This window comes from Hyperolius riggenbachi, chromosome 3 (assembly GCF_040937935.1).
Source record: "Hyperolius riggenbachi isolate aHypRig1 chromosome 3, aHypRig1.pri, whole genome shotgun sequence".
NCBI classification, from domain to species: domain Eukaryota; kingdom Metazoa; phylum Chordata; class Amphibia; order Anura; family Hyperoliidae; genus Hyperolius; species Hyperolius riggenbachi.
In genome coordinates, this window is record NC_090648.1 from 85188675 (window position 1) to 85206310 (window position 17636).

The 17636-nt window shown below is 44.7% G+C and overlaps 1 protein-coding gene and 1 long non-coding RNA gene across 4 annotated transcripts in view; one reads left to right on the forward strand and one right to left on the reverse strand.

Annotated features, from left to right (window-relative positions):
• LOC137562787 (uncharacterized) overlaps window positions 1–17636 on the forward strand; it is a 52858-nt gene that overhangs the window by 772 nt on the left and 34450 nt on the right. The window lies entirely within an intron of this gene.
• LOC137562784 (serine/threonine-protein kinase N1-like) overlaps window positions 7833–17636 on the reverse strand; it is a 55783-nt gene continuing 45979 nt past the window's right edge. For both annotated transcript variants that reach the window (XM_068274479.1, XM_068274478.1), the window contains 3 exons: window positions 15039–15146; window positions 10615–10695; window positions 7833–8513 (listed from right to left, as the gene is read on the reverse strand). In XM_068274479.1, coding sequence (XP_068130580.1) covers window positions 8310–8513; window positions 10615–10695; window positions 15039–15146 — 393 coding nt within the window. In that variant the 3' untranslated portion in view covers window positions 7833–8309. The remainder of the gene's footprint in view (window positions 8514–10614; window positions 10696–15038; window positions 15147–17636) is intronic.

Below are 17636 nucleotides of genomic sequence, written 5' to 3' on the forward strand. Positions count from 1 at the left end.
AGTCAGACCACTGGGTATATAATCTGTTCTGACTTTCCTTGTAAAGGTGTATACACACTGCTGACTTATGTCGCCTGTTGAGGATCGGGACCTCATCGCCTTGGGTGACATGGCTGAGCCGGCCTGTACAGACACGTGTCAGCTGTGTAACTAACGACGCATTATGCTGCTATGATGCTTAAGATAGCTGACAGCAACTCTGGGGGAGGTCACTGAAAAAGAAACAAAAGCTGCTTTGATTATTTAGAATTAAATTGTTTAATGCTGATTTTCTCCAGATACTGCATGTTTATCCTACCTAATAAAACCTAAGTGTCTCTGCGTCCTCTCCATGTGTGTGACCATGCGTTTGCACTACTGCGCATGTGCCACACGGACAGCCGTTGGGACACAACAGGACCTAGCCAGGCGGGCGTGTGTGCGTGGCGTGTGCGCATCTGTGACGGGCGCGGCGATGACAGACTTAGAGCCCATTATTAAACAGGCTAAGGACACTAGTCCTGTATAATTTGATAGAAAAAAATCTGATTGAATGATCACGTCTGAGGAAAATATTGTATGGCTAATGGGCAACTTTAAAACTGTATGTGATCAAACCAGTTTCTGGAATGATGATAACATTTGAACTATGCTAATATTAGAATTGTAGTATGTATGCATATCTGATTTTTCATGCCACAATTTTGTTTTATTTATTTGTTTCTTTGTTCATTTGCTACTAAAAAAGAAAAAAGCTGGAAGTATCTTTCCCATAAGACCAGGGGTGACCAAAGTTTTTGGACCAAGGGCCATATCACCAGCCTTGAAATACAGTAGCTAGGTGGCCAAACTAATGAAATGAAACACATTTTTTTCTGATTGCCCCTAGGTAGAGTTATAATATAGTTTTGTCAAATAAAACGTTACTATGTAAAATAAACCATATTCCATGTGTGCAGTCAGCATGTCCCCTTCAGTGTGTAGTGGCGGCTACTAATAAGTGGAGATGGCCCGAACCGTTCGCCGGGCGTTCATGACTTCACGCACATGCGCAGAGAGTGCCCAGCAACAGGAGCGTGATCTAGGACGCGCTCTGCCGGGCAGCGCAGGCGTACTACTCCGGGTCATAGACACCCGGAAGTAGTAGGAGACCCAGAGATGCAGAGATGTTCGCTGGCGAACGGTTCGGGAACCGTTCGCTACATCTCTGCTAATAAGTGGCTGCTACGGTACTAACATAGTGGCTATTGCTGGCATAAGTGGCTACCTTTCACTCAAGTCCAGGCCCATGTCTGTTTTTTCTCCCGTTCCACTGGGACTTCTGCGGCCATTTTCCATTGTCCCTATGGGACAACACTATAGGGCTTCAGAAAATGGCTGACATTTTCTAGTGTATTCTGATATACTCTCCAGCGGCCATTTCCTTGTAGTTCCATACTAATTCCTATAGGACTGCAGGAGAGCGAAGGGGGAGGCAGAGCTGTGACACTGGTTTACCATCACAATTACACAATGTTTACCATCAGATTGGTTAGGCGATTTTTGTCCATTAGTGGACCCAAACGACCATTTGGCAAATTGTATCATTAGTGGCCACCTTAACACAAATAATGCATGTAACATGAATGCTATTGCATACTTCATTAATGTGTGCTCCTATTTCATGTGGTTTTGGCTGATAAAGCAAGAACAATTGGGGCAGCGATTACCAACATATATAATAGTGTTTGCATTACATGCATTAGCAGAGCTCCCAACTGTCCCTCTTTTGGAGGGACAGTCCCTCTTTGGGACCCAAATCATTCTCTCCCTCTTGCTTCCTCATTTGTCCCTCTTTCAGGAGTCATGTACAGAGCTATGTAAATATGTGTATTTTTCTACTGAAAAATGTGTTTAATATATGTTACTACTGTCATTTACATTGATATATTATTTTCAAATGTAAAAATGAAGGAGAACTAATGTTGTTAGAGAGGAGCAGTGTAGTCGGAATTTTAAAACGTTGTCTTTTGTTTCTGAATTCTTCCTATTAGTGACTAGGTGTGTGGCGGGGGCGTGATTAGTGGTGTGGCAGGGGTGTGTCTTTAAGTGTCCTTCTTTCTTTAATGTGTACGAGAGATCTAAAAATAGCAAAAATCGATACTTACCCAGGGCTTCCTCCAGCACCATGAGCACCGATGCTTCCCTCGCCGTCCTCTCATGTGCCTCCATTCAGCCACGATCAGTCCTGGTAACTGGCTCAGTGGCGTCAGTTGGGGTCTTCTGCGCATGCGCATAAGGTCCACACATGCGCAGTAGACCCAGACTGTCACGACTGAGCCAGTTGCCGGGACTGATCGTGGCTGAATGGAGGCACATGGGAGGACGCCAAGGGACTCGGACATGTTTATGAGGCTAGAGGAAGCCCCGGGTAAGTATCAATTCTTGTTATTTTTAGATCTGTGGTTTACTTTAAAGCAGCAGGGACAGCCATACTACCCCAGGCAAAAAACCCAAACAAATACTGTATATAAGTAGATAAATACTTGTTCTACTTATATATGTATTGTACAGTCCACATTATGATTTACCGTAAGTGAATTTTATATAGTAAATAAAGAGAAAACTGTTCCAGGCATTTTCCAAATTTGCTGCCCCTGACTGAAGCCAATCCTGAGGTAATTTCCTCCCTTACTCTTTTATTTTCTCCTAGAAACTACACTGTCATATCTAGCTTGCTTTGTAAACACATGTAAGCACAGCATAGAACGGATTTCAGCAGCTTCTGCCAAGAAGTGAGGTGTATTTCCCTCTTCACCATCCTGGGGATGACAATCAGGGGGAAAAAGGAGAGGTTGTATGTAATGTACCGTAAATTGGCCCGCCGACGGAGGACAAACTGAACTGCCCTCAGCCAATCAGTGAGAAGCATGAATTTGGGAGGGGAAGAAAGGAAGATAACAAGCTTCCCTCTCCTCAGCAATGTACCAGAAAGGAGCCAGGCTGACTGAGATAAGACACCGTACAGCAGACACATAATATACACAGAGCAGTAGGTAAATGGAATTGATATTGTGTCTGCCAATCCCTCTTTAAACAATTTGAGAAGTATGATTATGGACATTCTGTGTCATGCATTGCTGTGCGTTAAGCATGATGCAATGCAACGTTTACTGAATGAAGCCCACTGTCTCCCCCTCTGTTTATTTCATTGTTTACAGAGATGGGCAGTACTGATTCATTGCTTACGTGTGAAAGGTACCATAATTATCAGCGTGCTGTTTCAGTGTGTAACTATCACAGTTTAGCAGATGAAATGCTGCTCTGCAGTGCAGTGATCAGAATGGGAGACAGCACTGTGCTATGAATTACTGATCACTTGTTAGATATCAAGAAGTGAAAGCGGGGAATAGAATAAATCTGCAACTTATTACGCTTTTTTGCAAGTTTCCAAGGCAACCTTCCTTAATTTGATTTTCTCTTTTTTTCCAATTTATAAACCTTTATTTCATAAATACAAATGCCCACCTGCCTGGGAGCTTCCTCTTTAACCTGGGCCAGCTGTATAGCTTACTGGTAAGGCTGTTGCCTTTGATGTGGGGTGGAATCTCGGCTCAAGCCAGTACGTAAAACAGTAAGGAGTCTTCGGGCAAGGCTCTCTGATCATGGTGGCGCGTGCGCAAAGCTCTGGCGCTTTGAGTCTGCCAGGAGTTTTTGTTTTTAACCAAGATGTTAAACAATAATAATGTGTCTCATTGGCTGGGCTGGCAGATATGGGGAAGAATGTGTTCCTCTTTTGTGAGTTAGGCCGTTTTATACCTGAGGCGAGGCGTTTGCATTGCAATGCTCCGCTCCCATTGCATCGCAATGCAAAAAAACTACATGACCCAGCAGCAGGGTGCGCCGACAGAGTCATATGCATAGCACCTCCCCGGCTGGACAGGAAGTACGTCACTGGGACTTCTGGCTTACCCGTCGTATTTGCACCATTCCACACATGCACCGCACACCGCCACTGCGGAAATTGCATGGTAACGCGTTGTTGTCTTTATGGCAGGTTGGCGGCCGATCGGAAACTTTCAGCGCAATGTGATGCGCTGAGTGTAAAAGGCCCCAAAGGACTTTCATTGCTGCAGTATTACCTTGTGTGCAGAAAGGGTAATGCAATGCAAAGACAGCTTCCCAGTTTATCTACTTTTTGCACCAGGTGCAGCATATCTACCTCCCTCAGGACTTCTTCTGAAATCCCAGGGATGTAGATATGTGTCTATTGCCACTGTGCACTCCCGCTCGCTCCCCCACTCGTTCTCACCCTCGATCGTTAGAGGGGAGATGAAAACACATTTCCTATTCATTAAAGCGTTTAAAACTCTGACAAAATATTCAACAATAATGTGTTTTCCTACTTTTTATAACCCATACAATTATCATATTTGCTTTTGTGCACAAATATTATAATTCATTTATAAATTATAACTTCCCAAAGTTCAGTTTATTTACTTTGAAAGTTGCTGGTGCATTTTATTCATAACTGTTATCATTCTGTTTTAAATGCAGCCATCAGTGATTTCTGACCTGTGTTTCACTCCAGGACTCATTAGCATAAGTTTATGCACAGCCAGAGAATGTTTACTTAATTGTATCAAGTAAAGAATGTATACAGAAGATAAGCTAATCACCAGTTCAGATGCAGCAGCCCCTGCAGGAGAAAAAGTCAGTCCTGTGATGTAACCCTTTAAATGCTGTTTTACTTAAAAAAAATTGTGTTAGTATGTTATATGCTGTAAATAATCTTTTAGAGCAAAGAAGAAATACTGGGTTATATTCCACTGTAACCTAAGTCCCCGTGTCAATGATTGCCGGCATCAATGACATGCCACGGTCATTCACACTAACCGAAACGTACACATCCACGCATTACTTACTGTTAGTGTTCTAATAGTATGCACAGGAAAGTAATGCATGAGGACATCTTGTGGCCAAATAGTAAAATTACACCTACATACATTTATTTTTATAAAAAGACCTACACTTACCTTTAAAGCGGGATTGTCACCATAAAAATACATTTCAACAGGAATTGGTCTCTTGTATTAAGTGGAAAAAATGCTAATCCTGCATTCAAAACTTTCAAAACTTTGTCTGCTGTTATGGTTTGGAGTATCACATACCTTTGGAGCACTAGCCCTTTAACTGCCATTGGCTGGCAAAACAGTTGCATGCTGGGGGGTCTTTTTATCTGTAATATATTCCTCCTCTTCCCTTTATTTCCCCCTCCTTCTAATCACATAAAACAGTGCACTTCCTAGTATAGACCTCAGTGGGAAGACTCTGAGAGGAGGGCGTGTAACGAATACACAATTAGCAAGAGGAGAAAAAAGAGTGAGGGAGGAAATGATGTCAGGATTAGCTTCATTCAAAGGTAACCAAGATGGAAACTGTCTAGAATAGGATTCTCTGCTTTTCCTTTATAAAATTCACAGGAATCATAATGTGGACAGTGCAATACATCTGTTATGTAAGTAGAGCGAGTATTTATCTACTTATATATGTGTTTTTATTTTTTCTAGGTTAGCATGGATGTCACTTGTTCTTTAAAATTAACCCCTTCCCTCCTACACTCTCCTTTAGTACCCAAATATAAAATAATATACATAAATAGTTACCTTAGGGACTGAACTTTTTTAATATTTATGTCAAGAGGGTATATTACTGTTATTTTTAAATTATGGGCTTGTAATTAGTGATGGACACAAAACTGAAAAAATGCACCTTTATTTACAAATAAAATATTATTGCCATACATTGCACAAGAGAAATATTTTAAACGTTGCAATAACCATGACAAATGGGCAAATGAAATGCGTGCGTTTTATCCACAGTAAAATATTTTATTTTAAAACTATAATGGCCGAAAACTGAGAAATATTTTTTCTTATTATTCCCATTAAAATGAATTTAGAATAAAATAATTCTTAGCATAATGTACCACCCAAAGAAAGCCTAATTGGTGGCGAAAAAACAAGATATAGATAATTTTGTTGTGAGTAGTGATTAAGCTATAGGCAAATGAAAGGGAGGAGCACTGAATGGTGAAAATTGCTCTGGTCCACAAGGGGAAAACCCCCTCAGTGGTAAAAAGGGGCCTTAGTCTGCAATGAGGTTCTCTGATATAACCTGAGTGGCTGAAGAATAAACTGCAGAAAGTTATCACTGATATATTCACCACCATGATGACCTCTCCCCACCGTGTGGCCACTATGATTCCCCCCCACCCATAACACTTGCGTTGGAGAGGGATCTCCACAGCCCTGGGCCTTCTGCAACTGCACATAGTTATATGGATATATTGATATAGATAGATAAATACTGTATAGAAATGTATTTGAATACTTTGGAGTTTGAGTTTTTTAGTCTTTTTAATTTACTTAATACATTTAACAATATTTTATCTGGTAAATATGAAAATAAATATATACAATTTATATTTAAAATTTACAGCCAGCATGTGAATCCCCTGTGCCATGAGACATCATCTTGACCTCAGTGAATTCACCGCCTTTTAGCTGCTCTCCCGCACCGTCCGGGCGCTTGTTAGTGCTTGGTACTGGCGCTAGACAGGTGGCCCCCCATTAGAGTCACATCTGAGCGCAACCGCATTCAGATGTGACACTGTTCAATTCCCTGCTGCCCTGGGTTACACCAGCGCATGTCAGCACTTGACACACATGGTGTTTAACCTCCCTGGTGATAAGCCCGTGCTGAGCACGGGCTATGCCGCCGGGAGGCACCGCTCAGGCCCCGCTGGGCCGGATTTGCATAATTTTTATTTGCTGCACGCAGCAAGCACTTTGCTAGCTGCGTGCAGTGCCCGATCGCCGCCGCTACCCGCCGATCCGCCGCTATACGCGTCGCCGCAGCCGCCCCCCCCCCAGACCCCGTGCGCTGCCTTGCCAATCAGTGCCAGGCAGCGCCGTGGGGTGGATCGGAGTCCCCTTTGACGTCACGACGTCAGTGACGTCATCCCGCCCCGTCGCCATGGCGACAGGGGAAGCCCTCCAAGAGATCCCGTTCTTTGAACGGGATCTCTTGGTCTCAGATCGCCGGCGGCGATCGGAGGGGCTGGGGGGATGCCGCTGAGCAGCGGCTATCATGTAGCGAGACGGGCTGGAGTTTGACATGTATGCTCTAAACTTTAGAGCATACATGTCAAACTCCAGCCCGTGGGCCAAATCTGGCCCTCAGAGCCATTAAATTTGGCCCTCAAGTAGTTTCTCCACTTTGCATTATGTTTGGCCCAGTAGACAACCAGGAAAGCTAAATTGGAGGTGAAGCCCTAGATCACCAGGGAAACCATATGGGGGAAGTAAGTATTGGGAAATCACTAAATACTAGCAAACTGTATAGGGGAGGGGGGGTCTCTAGAGAATCCAGAGGATTCCCTCTTCTTCGGTAAGTATGTATTTTTTTTACACAAGGTTCACTTTGGGTGAATATCAGTCTGAGATCTCAGAACAGTAGACCATTAAGTCTAAAGGATCCAGAGGCTGCCATCTTCTTAGGTAAGTATGTCTATTTTTTTACCCGAGGTTCACCTCAGGTAAACTTAAAGAGGAAATTACACACTAGCTGCCCTCACTGCCAAGTAATGAGACCAGATTATCAGCCTCCATATTCTTCTCACTTCAGGTTCCTTTTAATTTCTTGGCCAAGCACCAATGTCCTTCCTCTACACTCCTTCCTGCCTATTTTCCTTTATGGAAAGTAATAGATGTTTTTCTCAAGCAATGTGTAAAATTTGCTCGTCCCTCACACTCCAAAACATGCATCTTCAAGATGTCACCATTTCTTCACAAAAAGTGACCAGACGTATCTTCTTATTAATATAGATCTTTATTTACAACAAAAGGCCTACAGAAAGGAGAGTATGAAGAAAGGCAGATCTTTCTGAAGAGTATAAGATCAACCCCGCCAAAGGCTGGCATTATTACTCTGGGAAGGAAATGGTAGGTTCACAGATTTTCACAGTAGTTCGTAGCTTCCCCATTTCCCAGAAGACCAACATGTCATTCTCTCACTGATGGACTCCACAATTTATTTCTGCATTTACTACTTTACAGCGGAGTCATGGAGGGACATAACAACATCATTGGACTTGTCATGGAAGGTTGGATGCTACCAGGAATTCTAGTGGTCATAGCTCAAGGTACCCAAGAAATGTAAGAAGCCAGCATGTGAACTTGCCAACAGCCACAGAGGATAACATTTCGATTTAAGGTGGAGAGATGTCCTTGATTAATGAAACAAGCTGGAAACTCAAGTGAATCCTATTTAGAGGTCATCGTACTCTGTTAGGCTCCATCCCTTACGTAATCAAAGCCCTGGAACAAGCTCTGTTCTTTGGGGTTCAAAATCCGAGGCTCCCGAGGAGGGGTTAGCTCTGGTCCTTCACATGTAAATTCAGGGTCAAAGTTGCTGATATCATGTGGTCCTTTCACACATGGAGTAAATGGAGGAGGCAAGCGACGGGCAAGAAGAGCTTCAAAATCTAGATCCTAGGATAGAAACAAGTAAAGTAGTAAGGCGGGAATCATATCAGGATTCATCTTTATGTTCAAAATGTATCAGGTTATCACAATATAACAATACACCCTGAATGTTGCAATCCCTATCTTGAAAATGAGGACAGAAGATCTGGACATGAGAATTAATGAACACCAAGGGCTTGATGTTGGAAGAGAGATGGACAAATACAAGAGTTTGACTTGCCAAGACTTAAAGGATACCAGAGCCAAAGAATACACTGAAAATGTGGGGAGCAGGCATGTATTAGGTACAGTGCTCAAGCCCACCGCTCCCCCTACTCTCCTCCGCCCCCTCCTTTATACCGAAAGAGGAGAATGGGTAAAGCCTCTGGACTATCCAGTGACTTCCCTCTACTGAGGTAAGTATCTTTTGGTAAATTGGTAAATGCACCACCTGCAGATGCCCATGTGGTAGAGGCCTAACAGTTGTCACCAGTGCACACTCAAAACCAACAATCGTCCATCATTTTAGGCTTCTTGCACACCAAGACGTTGTGTTAGGTGGCACGTTAAGGTCGCATAACGTGCACCTAACACAACGTATGGTGCTGCAAAAGCCGACGGTAGAGTGAGCCGCGTTAGGCTGCTCGATGCCCATAATATCTCCCAGAGTGGCGCTGATTGGCCAGCGGGACCACGTGATGCGGAGCGAGACACTCCGCATCACGTGGTCCCGCCGGCCAATCAGCGCCCGCCAGTGCAGTGAATATTAAGTAGCCATGTGCGCGGCTACTGTAGCTGGCTCTCCCCGCCTCCTCCGCCCCCCACTGCGCATGTGCAAACAGTCTAACGCGGCTATAGCCGCTCCAACGCCGTAGCATGCTGCACTTTGCACAGGACGTGCAGCGTTACATGTAACGCAACGTGGGCTGTGTGAACAGCCCACTTGTGTTACATTGCTGTGCGTTGGGGGAGCGTTACAGGCGCACTAACGTGCGCCTGTAACGTCTTGGTGTGCAAGCAGCCTTACTTCACAGAAGACTTAGAAGGTGGTTTGTTGCCAGAAAAGCACAGTGAGGCATATTCACTAAATGATGGTAAGGTTGCCGTGCGCAGGCAGCGCATGGACATTTTCCTGGTACTGTCACCACTGACGTAGCATGTTGTGCAATTTGCACAACCTGTGTTACCTAGGGAACACTTCCGTTGCTCGGGTAACAAGTCTTATGCTGCTTGCATAGCGTGCCTTACACTAGGAACATGCGTGTTACCTAGGTAAGTTGATTTGCGCTAATTGCTAAGTCAGTGGAGTAAGTACCAGTAAGACGGCTGTGCCCACCTGCGCATGGCAAACTTACCATCATTTAGTGAATATGCTTCAAGGGGCCAGATGCAGAAAACTGCGATAAAGTTGCCGTGCGTAGGGAGCTCACAGCAATTTTACAGTTACTAGTGCAGGGGGAACGCCGGCTGTTGGCCCATTTGCATCATGTGCAATTCCATAGCAACGCACGTGGTAACCCGGTAAATTGGGTGGAGCTAATGGGCATTAATGGGTTACTGGCCAGTGCTCCCCCTGTGCTGGTAACAGTGATATCATAGCTATCAACGTCTCTTTTGTGGTGGGGCAGTCCCTCTTTGGGAGCCATGCCCCTCTGTCTCTCTTTTGTCCCTCTTTCAGGACTCATGTAGAGATCATATTTGTATTTGTTTACTGAGAAATGTGTGTAATGGCTCCGAACTTTAGTTTCATTTTTTAAATTGATATATTTCTTAATTACAAATGTTAATATGAAGAAAAACTAGTGATGAGAGAAAGAACCAGTGTGGTTTGAATTCTAAAGTTACATCTTTTTCTTATGAATTTTGTAGTGGGATGCGTGGCTAGGGGTGTGGTGGTGGGCGTGATTAGAGGAGTGGCAGGGTGTGTCTTAAAGTATGCCTCTTTCTTATCTCAAAAAGTTGAGCAGAATGGTAAAATTGCTGTGCTCTCCCGGAGCTTACTGCATCAGGCCCCATGTAAGAAGAGTGGAAGCAAAGAACAATAGGACATAGGATGTCTCCTCATGGTTCAGCCTCTGCCTCCAGTGTCATCATACTTGCATGACATAAACAGCACATGACAGCTCACCTTGAAGAAAGGCTGCTTCTTGACATCCTCGGCATCACGTTCTCCAGACCCCAGGCGTCGATCGGGATTCCTGCGCAGCAGCTGCAGACAGACAGAGGGAGAGAATGAAGGCATTGAAGGCTGTTCTGGACCTTATTTACAAGAGTCATACAGTTGTCATTTGCTAACCGATACTTTAACTATGTGGAGAAGCTGTGGGCAACATTAGCAGCGCCTCATAAATAAGATCTATTTTAAAGATGATATTGTGATACTAGATTTATCTTTCCCACCAGGCGACGCATTAATATATGTCTTATGAAAGTGTCATGCAAACACCAGGCTTATTTATATATTTTATTATGGAAAGTATCCTAATTGCTTCTCTGTTTTATTTCTCTGTGATGTCATTTAATGAATGTACAGCAGTAGCCACCTCTGCACTGTACACAGTCTGCTCCCAGCCCATCCATCATACAGCCTGCCATAGACATAACCCAGGCTCCTGTGGGCTTTACATAGTCCCATCATTTACATTCCATATATAAATTGTGTTCATACCATCATACATACAGTATACTAACAATATTTATGTGCCAAGAAACCATATGCTTCAGTAGTGAAAAGCCGCATGAGTCTTCTGCAAGGCGATTTTGCCTAAACAGCGGAGCTCAAAGTCTTCCTTGCTGAAGAGAGGAATATATTTATTGTATATAGATTGACCTTCTTAAGCTGGATTTTTGTATTGACTCAAGTATAAGTCTACCCAGCAAAGTTAATGGCTGCACTTGGGGACCAGGAGGGATGAATGGCTGCACTGCATAAAGTATTGCGACCATTAACTACTTGAAGACCGCCTCACGCCAATGGACGTGAACGCGGCGGCAGCCCCAGGACTGCCTAACGCCAATTGGCGTCAAGTCCTGGGGCTGCAGTTTCACAGGGAACGGCCGTGCGCATGCTCGATCGTTCCCTGCCACTTCACGGAACAGAGTTCCGTGAATAGCCTGCTAGCCGCCGATCGCAGCTAGCAGGCTGCTTGTAAACGAAAGGGCAGTGCGACACAGGACAGGTATTGTATAAATGCACACATCTGCAGTACATGTACATTTATTCTCTGGGGAAACAGCACCGGGGCTTTTGTCGCATTCGCCGTTCATCCAAATATCACTCGCCATTACAGCTGCACACCCGACCGACCACGACGACCTGAAATCTTGCAGCACGTCCAATCGACAGGCTTGGCCTGAAATTGGCTGCATCGTTGATCGGGCATGCACTTAGCAGCAATGATTTTCATCTGATTCGATAATAATAATTATCAAGTCGGATGGGCGATCGGCCTCAAGGTACCCATACATCTTGCCCAAGTCGCAAGATGTATGGGTACCTTATGCCCATACAATGCTTGCTGGCAATACAGATATATAGTCTGTTATATAAATAAAAGATAATAATAATAATAACAATGTGGATAAGAAGCCACACTGAACAGGTACGCTCGCCTTCACTAAAGTTGCTTTCTGAGTGACCTGCCTTTTGATCCAGTGATTGGCCACAACTACCAGCCATTCAGAGCTGAGCAATTTAAGTCACATGATCAGCAATGCTTAACTCTCCTAGCATGGCTGAAAATTGCTTTTAATTAAAGGCTCTGCACTGAATTAACAGAAGGCTCTACTAGGGAACCAGGATGAAGACTCAGATCAGAATGTGCTAGTAAGGAACCATTTGAGGAACTCTACAAGGGTCTGAAAACCTCCTGTATAAGTCCATAGTGATTTTCATTATATCACAAAAAGCAAAAAAAAAATAAAAATGATGATTTTCATCTACAGTGGTTTAAAACTGAAAATGTCCTCTGTGTTCTAAAAGATTATTTACAGCATAAAATCTACAGCATTCAAACAGTTGAACACAGCACTGTAATGATCCGCTCAGTTGGCTGCACAGGCAGACAGCTGTTTGGCCATTCCTCGGGTCTGTGGGCTGCAGGTCTCTGGAAATTTGCAAATTTCAGACCTGCTCTGCTGCTGAGGAATTTGCATACATTTGTCATGCAAATTATCTAGCCGCCTCCTTTGAAGGCTTGCAGCATAAATACCATGTGATCCCACAATCCTTTGCTGGTCATGATGGTTTGTTACTGATGAACTCTCCTAGATTATCAGCCGTGTTTGTTTGTTAAAGGTTATCTTAGAGTGATTCCTTGGGACTGCACTAGGCAGCTCCTTTAGTGCAGGCAGGTTGTATTATCTGTTTTGCCTGTGTTGTCTCTCTGCTGCGATTGTCCTGTCGCCAGTGGCGGTCGACAGGAAATCGTTCTGTCTGTCTGGGGGTGCTAACCAGAGCAGCGTTTGCTACTGGTAGCCCCTTCTGTTCATCTGTCTGGATTGCATTGGCCCTAGTGGTGGTTGCAGTGCCTCCTTCTGTATTCTCCCTCAGGGGTGCTAATCAGAGCAGCGGTTGCTACTGGTGGCCCCATCTGTTTGTCTGTTTGGATCGCACTCGCTCTAGCGGTAGCAGCGGTGGATCTTCCTTGCCTGAGTTCCTGGAGTGTAGACCATAGCCGCGGTGGCTACTGGCTGCACTCATCTGTCTGTCTTGTCCTGTGTTTGCGCCTGCTGTTGCCTGGTGCGAGGTAACCGATTAGCAAGCGTCTACGCAACCTGTTTGTCTGTGTTGATCACTTGCTTTCGCAAGCGTTCATTCTGTCTGTCTCAGTCTGTTTGTGTTCATTTATATTACTTGTGGTTAGTTAGGGTGGCACGCTTATCTCTGGGTGCCTGGCGTGCGGTGATCGGGCCGAAATGCGTTCGCTGTTGCGAATGAGTGCGGTGTTCGCGTTTAGCTAGCGTTTGTTATCTTGCTTATCTTCTCATTGTTGTTTGCTGTGCCTTTGCTACTCTCGTGCTCTGTCCTGCTCAGTCTTGTGTCACTTCTGGCAATCGCCTCTCTCGCGATTGCGTTCCTACTTTGTTTCTGCTGTTGTGTGTTCACCGTCGCTGGTTGGTGACTAGATTGGTGCACACACGTACATTCTGTCCATGTGCTCATTCTCATTGACAATCGCATCTCTTGCGATTGCGTTCTCACTTGGTTTCCACTGTTGTGTGTTCACCATCGCTGGTTGGCGACTAGATTGGTGGACATACATCCATTCCTTCTCTGTGCTTATTCAGTCTTGTGTCGCTGTTAGCAATCGCCATCTCTTGCGATTGCTTTCCCACCTGGTCTTCACGGCTGTGTGTTCATCGTCGCTGGATGGCGACTAGATTGGTGGACACACATACACCCTGTCTCTGTGCTCTCTCTCATTAAGGGCTATCTTGCCCTGCATTGCTTCCCCTCGTACAGTTCCTAACTGGCATCTGTGGCTGTGCAGAGGATCTGTTCCTCTGCACTCCACAGCTCCATCTTCTGGTGGGAATTCCCCTCTACAGGTGCATAGCACCATTGCTGGGTTCTCGCAGGCAGGGAACACACTTGACTGTTTTCGTACGCGTTTTCTGCACAGAAAAACTGAGAACCCATGTTAATCAATGTGCTAGTACACACTTGCTGTGTTGTTCGCGCGCAGAAAAAAAACTGACATTCTGCATCCTGATTCTGCAGATTTTGGCAGTTTTCTGTATCAATTACATCAGCTGCTGTGAAAAAACGCGCGCGTTTTCCTGCATGGAAACACACTTAGTGTGCAGAAAAAGTATGCAGAAAAACGCGCGCGGAAAACTGAAAGTCAAGTGTGTTCCCTGCCTCAGATTATACGCTTGTGGAGGATTTCCGCAGTGTCAGCGCGCATCATGTGCGCTGACCACGGAAAGAATTACACAATCGTTACAAGCACTTTGTTCTTCAGTGGAAAGCTCCTTGCTTCAGTGTTCAGCTTCTGGCCACATCTGAAGAGGTTAAAACACTATCTTTTGTTCACATTTCTTTCTCAGATACATTTAGTAAACATTAGCAAAGTGCTGAAACTGAGCTGTACTGAACTGAGAAGTAGAAAGAGCTGATAACTGATCTCTACATAGATTTAAATATATAAATACAGAAGCTAAGCAATAAAATGCAATGGCAGCTTTCAGAGCGGATAAACTGTACTTTGGGAATTTGTAATCAGACAATATTACTTCTTCACAAAAGCAAATATAGTAACTGTATGGTTAATACAATGTAGGAAAACACATTTTATTGAATGTTATGTCAGAGTTTTATCCCGCTTTAAACAGATAAGCAAAAAGGAAATGATTTAATTTTCTGTGTTTTTTTACCCATCAAATCTCTGGTGGCTGCTTGTGACCTGTGTAATGTCGCGCAATGCTGACTCACAGGAAGGCAAACTGAGCCCGAAGTCACAATAATGCTTGAAGACCCTCGGGTTAAGTTTGCTGAAAATGCCCTTCAATTATAGTTGCCATCTGTATCAGTTCAGTTAATGCCCTTACCCTTCTCATGATGGCAATAGCCTCAGCAGATAGGAATCTCGGGTATCGGACTTCATCATTGACAATGCTGTCGAAAACCTCCTCTTCCTCATCTCCTGGGAACGGGGACTACGGAACACAGAGAGAACGTTATTAAACACAGAAGAACACAAACACGGAACAGAGGAATAAACATCTCCCAATCTGCTCTATTCGGCCACCCAAGACAATGTGAGTGCTGCTTTCCGTAGGAGGCTCTTGTTTGTTTTGTTTTTATTTTCATTATTAAGAGATGACTATCTCGAGAACATTCACTTATATCTAAATTGTTATTTGTCCTGGACACTAGTCTGGTCGATTATCCCACAAATTACACAAGTAAGGTTCAAAGGACACAGGCACAACAAGGTCAACCCTTCATATAGTCAAGAAGTGCTGATCCACAGGAAGGCAAACAGAACACAACTAGAGCATAACTCCACATATTTCATATTGTAATGAAGGACATGATCATCTCAAATAGTAAGCTCAGATGTACTGTATATGGAAATTGGCACGTCAGTGGTTAAGGGAACAAAGCAGGGGCGTAAGAAGAAATCATGGGGACCCCCAATGTTCACACCCTTTCTCTTGCCTCACCTTGGTGACCCTTTCAGCCTGGAGGCCCATCCTGCAAGGGTCGTAAAATAATTGTGGCCATCATGATCTTCACACCCATAACAAGTAAAGCCACAAAAACATCAGACCTAAAAGGATGGACCCCTGTATCGGAGGGAGTGAAGGTTACTAGTTAGGGGTCCCTCACTGCTCTGGGCCCCCTTGTGATCTCATGGGCTGTTCCCTTATAGTTACGCCCCTGGACCAAAGACAGTGAGCAATAAAGCCGCCCGCGGTTGCGCTCCTGTGGCATGGATGCTCCTGTTGTTGCAATGCTCGTACATGTGCAGTGACTGCCGATCTGGCCGGGTCAGAGGACCCTGGCAGACCAGCTTGGAGCAGAGCTGCGGTGAGGGACACATAGGCTTCCAGGGGCTGGAGGAAGCCCCAGGTAAGTAGATCTGATTTTTTTTTCATGTTTGCCTAATGTTTTCTTTAAAGGGGTTCTGTGGGTTTTTTTTAAACCAAAAACTGACACTTACCGCGCCGTCCTTTACAATCCTCCATTCCCGAATAATTGAATGGTGGCGGCGGCGGGGAACGGAGGATTGTAGATGACAGCGCGGGCACATGCCAGCTGTAGGGGGCCATTAGAACCCCCAGGTAAATGTCATTTTTTTTTTAAACCACAGAACCCCTTTAAGGAGTTCATTACATGCTCTCTCCAGCAGTTTCATCATTACTGTTAGTGCTGAAGGAATAAGTGCAGTTCATTAGTATGCACAGCTATCACCTAGGGGGGGACCTGTCTCAGTGTCTGAACATTTTTGGTTTAACAGCTCAGTATCTCACTCCTAAAAAAAGGGATTGGGAAATGGAGTGGGCAGGATGAGTAGTAAAAGAAGCAGTTTCGTTGGCTCGCAACCTACTGTTGTAAAAGTCCTGCAAGAAGGCAGGTTGCAGCAAATTTGTTACACTGATTGGATGATGTGCTGCAGTTTTACATTATCAAATACTGTGCTTGAGCCAAACAAGGCAAATCATTTTAGATTTAAGGAATGATTCAGTGAAGACAGAATAAAACCGCAAGGCTCAGTTCCCACTTGAGCCGGACCAGGTGTGGCCATCAGAGTGGACAGTGTATTGTCCGCTGTGGTCCAGCTGTAGCCTGGGGCAGATGCTCTACCCCCATAGACTACATGGGGGAATGCATTCTCCGGGCTCGAGATTATCGCAGACTGCACAGAAGTGCGGCCCAAACACCGCAACGGGTCTCACAGATCCATTGCACACTGACAAGTGCGAATGGCTCCTAATTATAAAACAGGATCTGTTCACTGTCAGTTTAGTAATGAGCGGAGAACGGCTGAGGCCTCTTTCATACAGGCAGTTAAAGGCAGTGAATTCACTGCCTGTCAGCTGCTCTTGTGCACTGGTGGTGGACTGGCAGACCCCCCCTCCCCCCCCCCCCATGGAGTGACATCTGAGCACGGGGCAGCCACAGTTCTCTGTTGCCGAGTAACACCACCCCGTTTCAAGCACTGGCACATGTGGTGTTACAAATTCTGGCATTCAGCTGCATTTTAATTGCACCCAAATGGCGCGCATGGGCAGCAGATGGGATGCTGAACTGTCCAACAAGCAAACAGCTCAGCCTCCCACCTGAAAGAGGTCTTACATTAGTGTGTAAGGTAGGCTGATTATTTTAGCTGCTCAGATGATGGCGACAGTTTTAGCTTCCTATTTTAGATTCTGTGAGATTATAAAGGGTTCTTTACAGTAAGTAAGTGATTAAGATGTGGAATGCATTGTCCCAGTTATGGCAAATTCTATATCTGCATTTAAAGGGGGATTTACATGCTTTACTTGCATTAAAAGACATCCATGGCTATAATTACTAGGTAATGTCCAGTGGTGTTGATCCAGGGATTTTACCATCTGGAGTCGGGAAGGAATTATTTTCCCTTTTGGGGCTAATTGAACCATGCCTTGTAAGGTTTTTTTGCCTTCCTCTGGATCAAC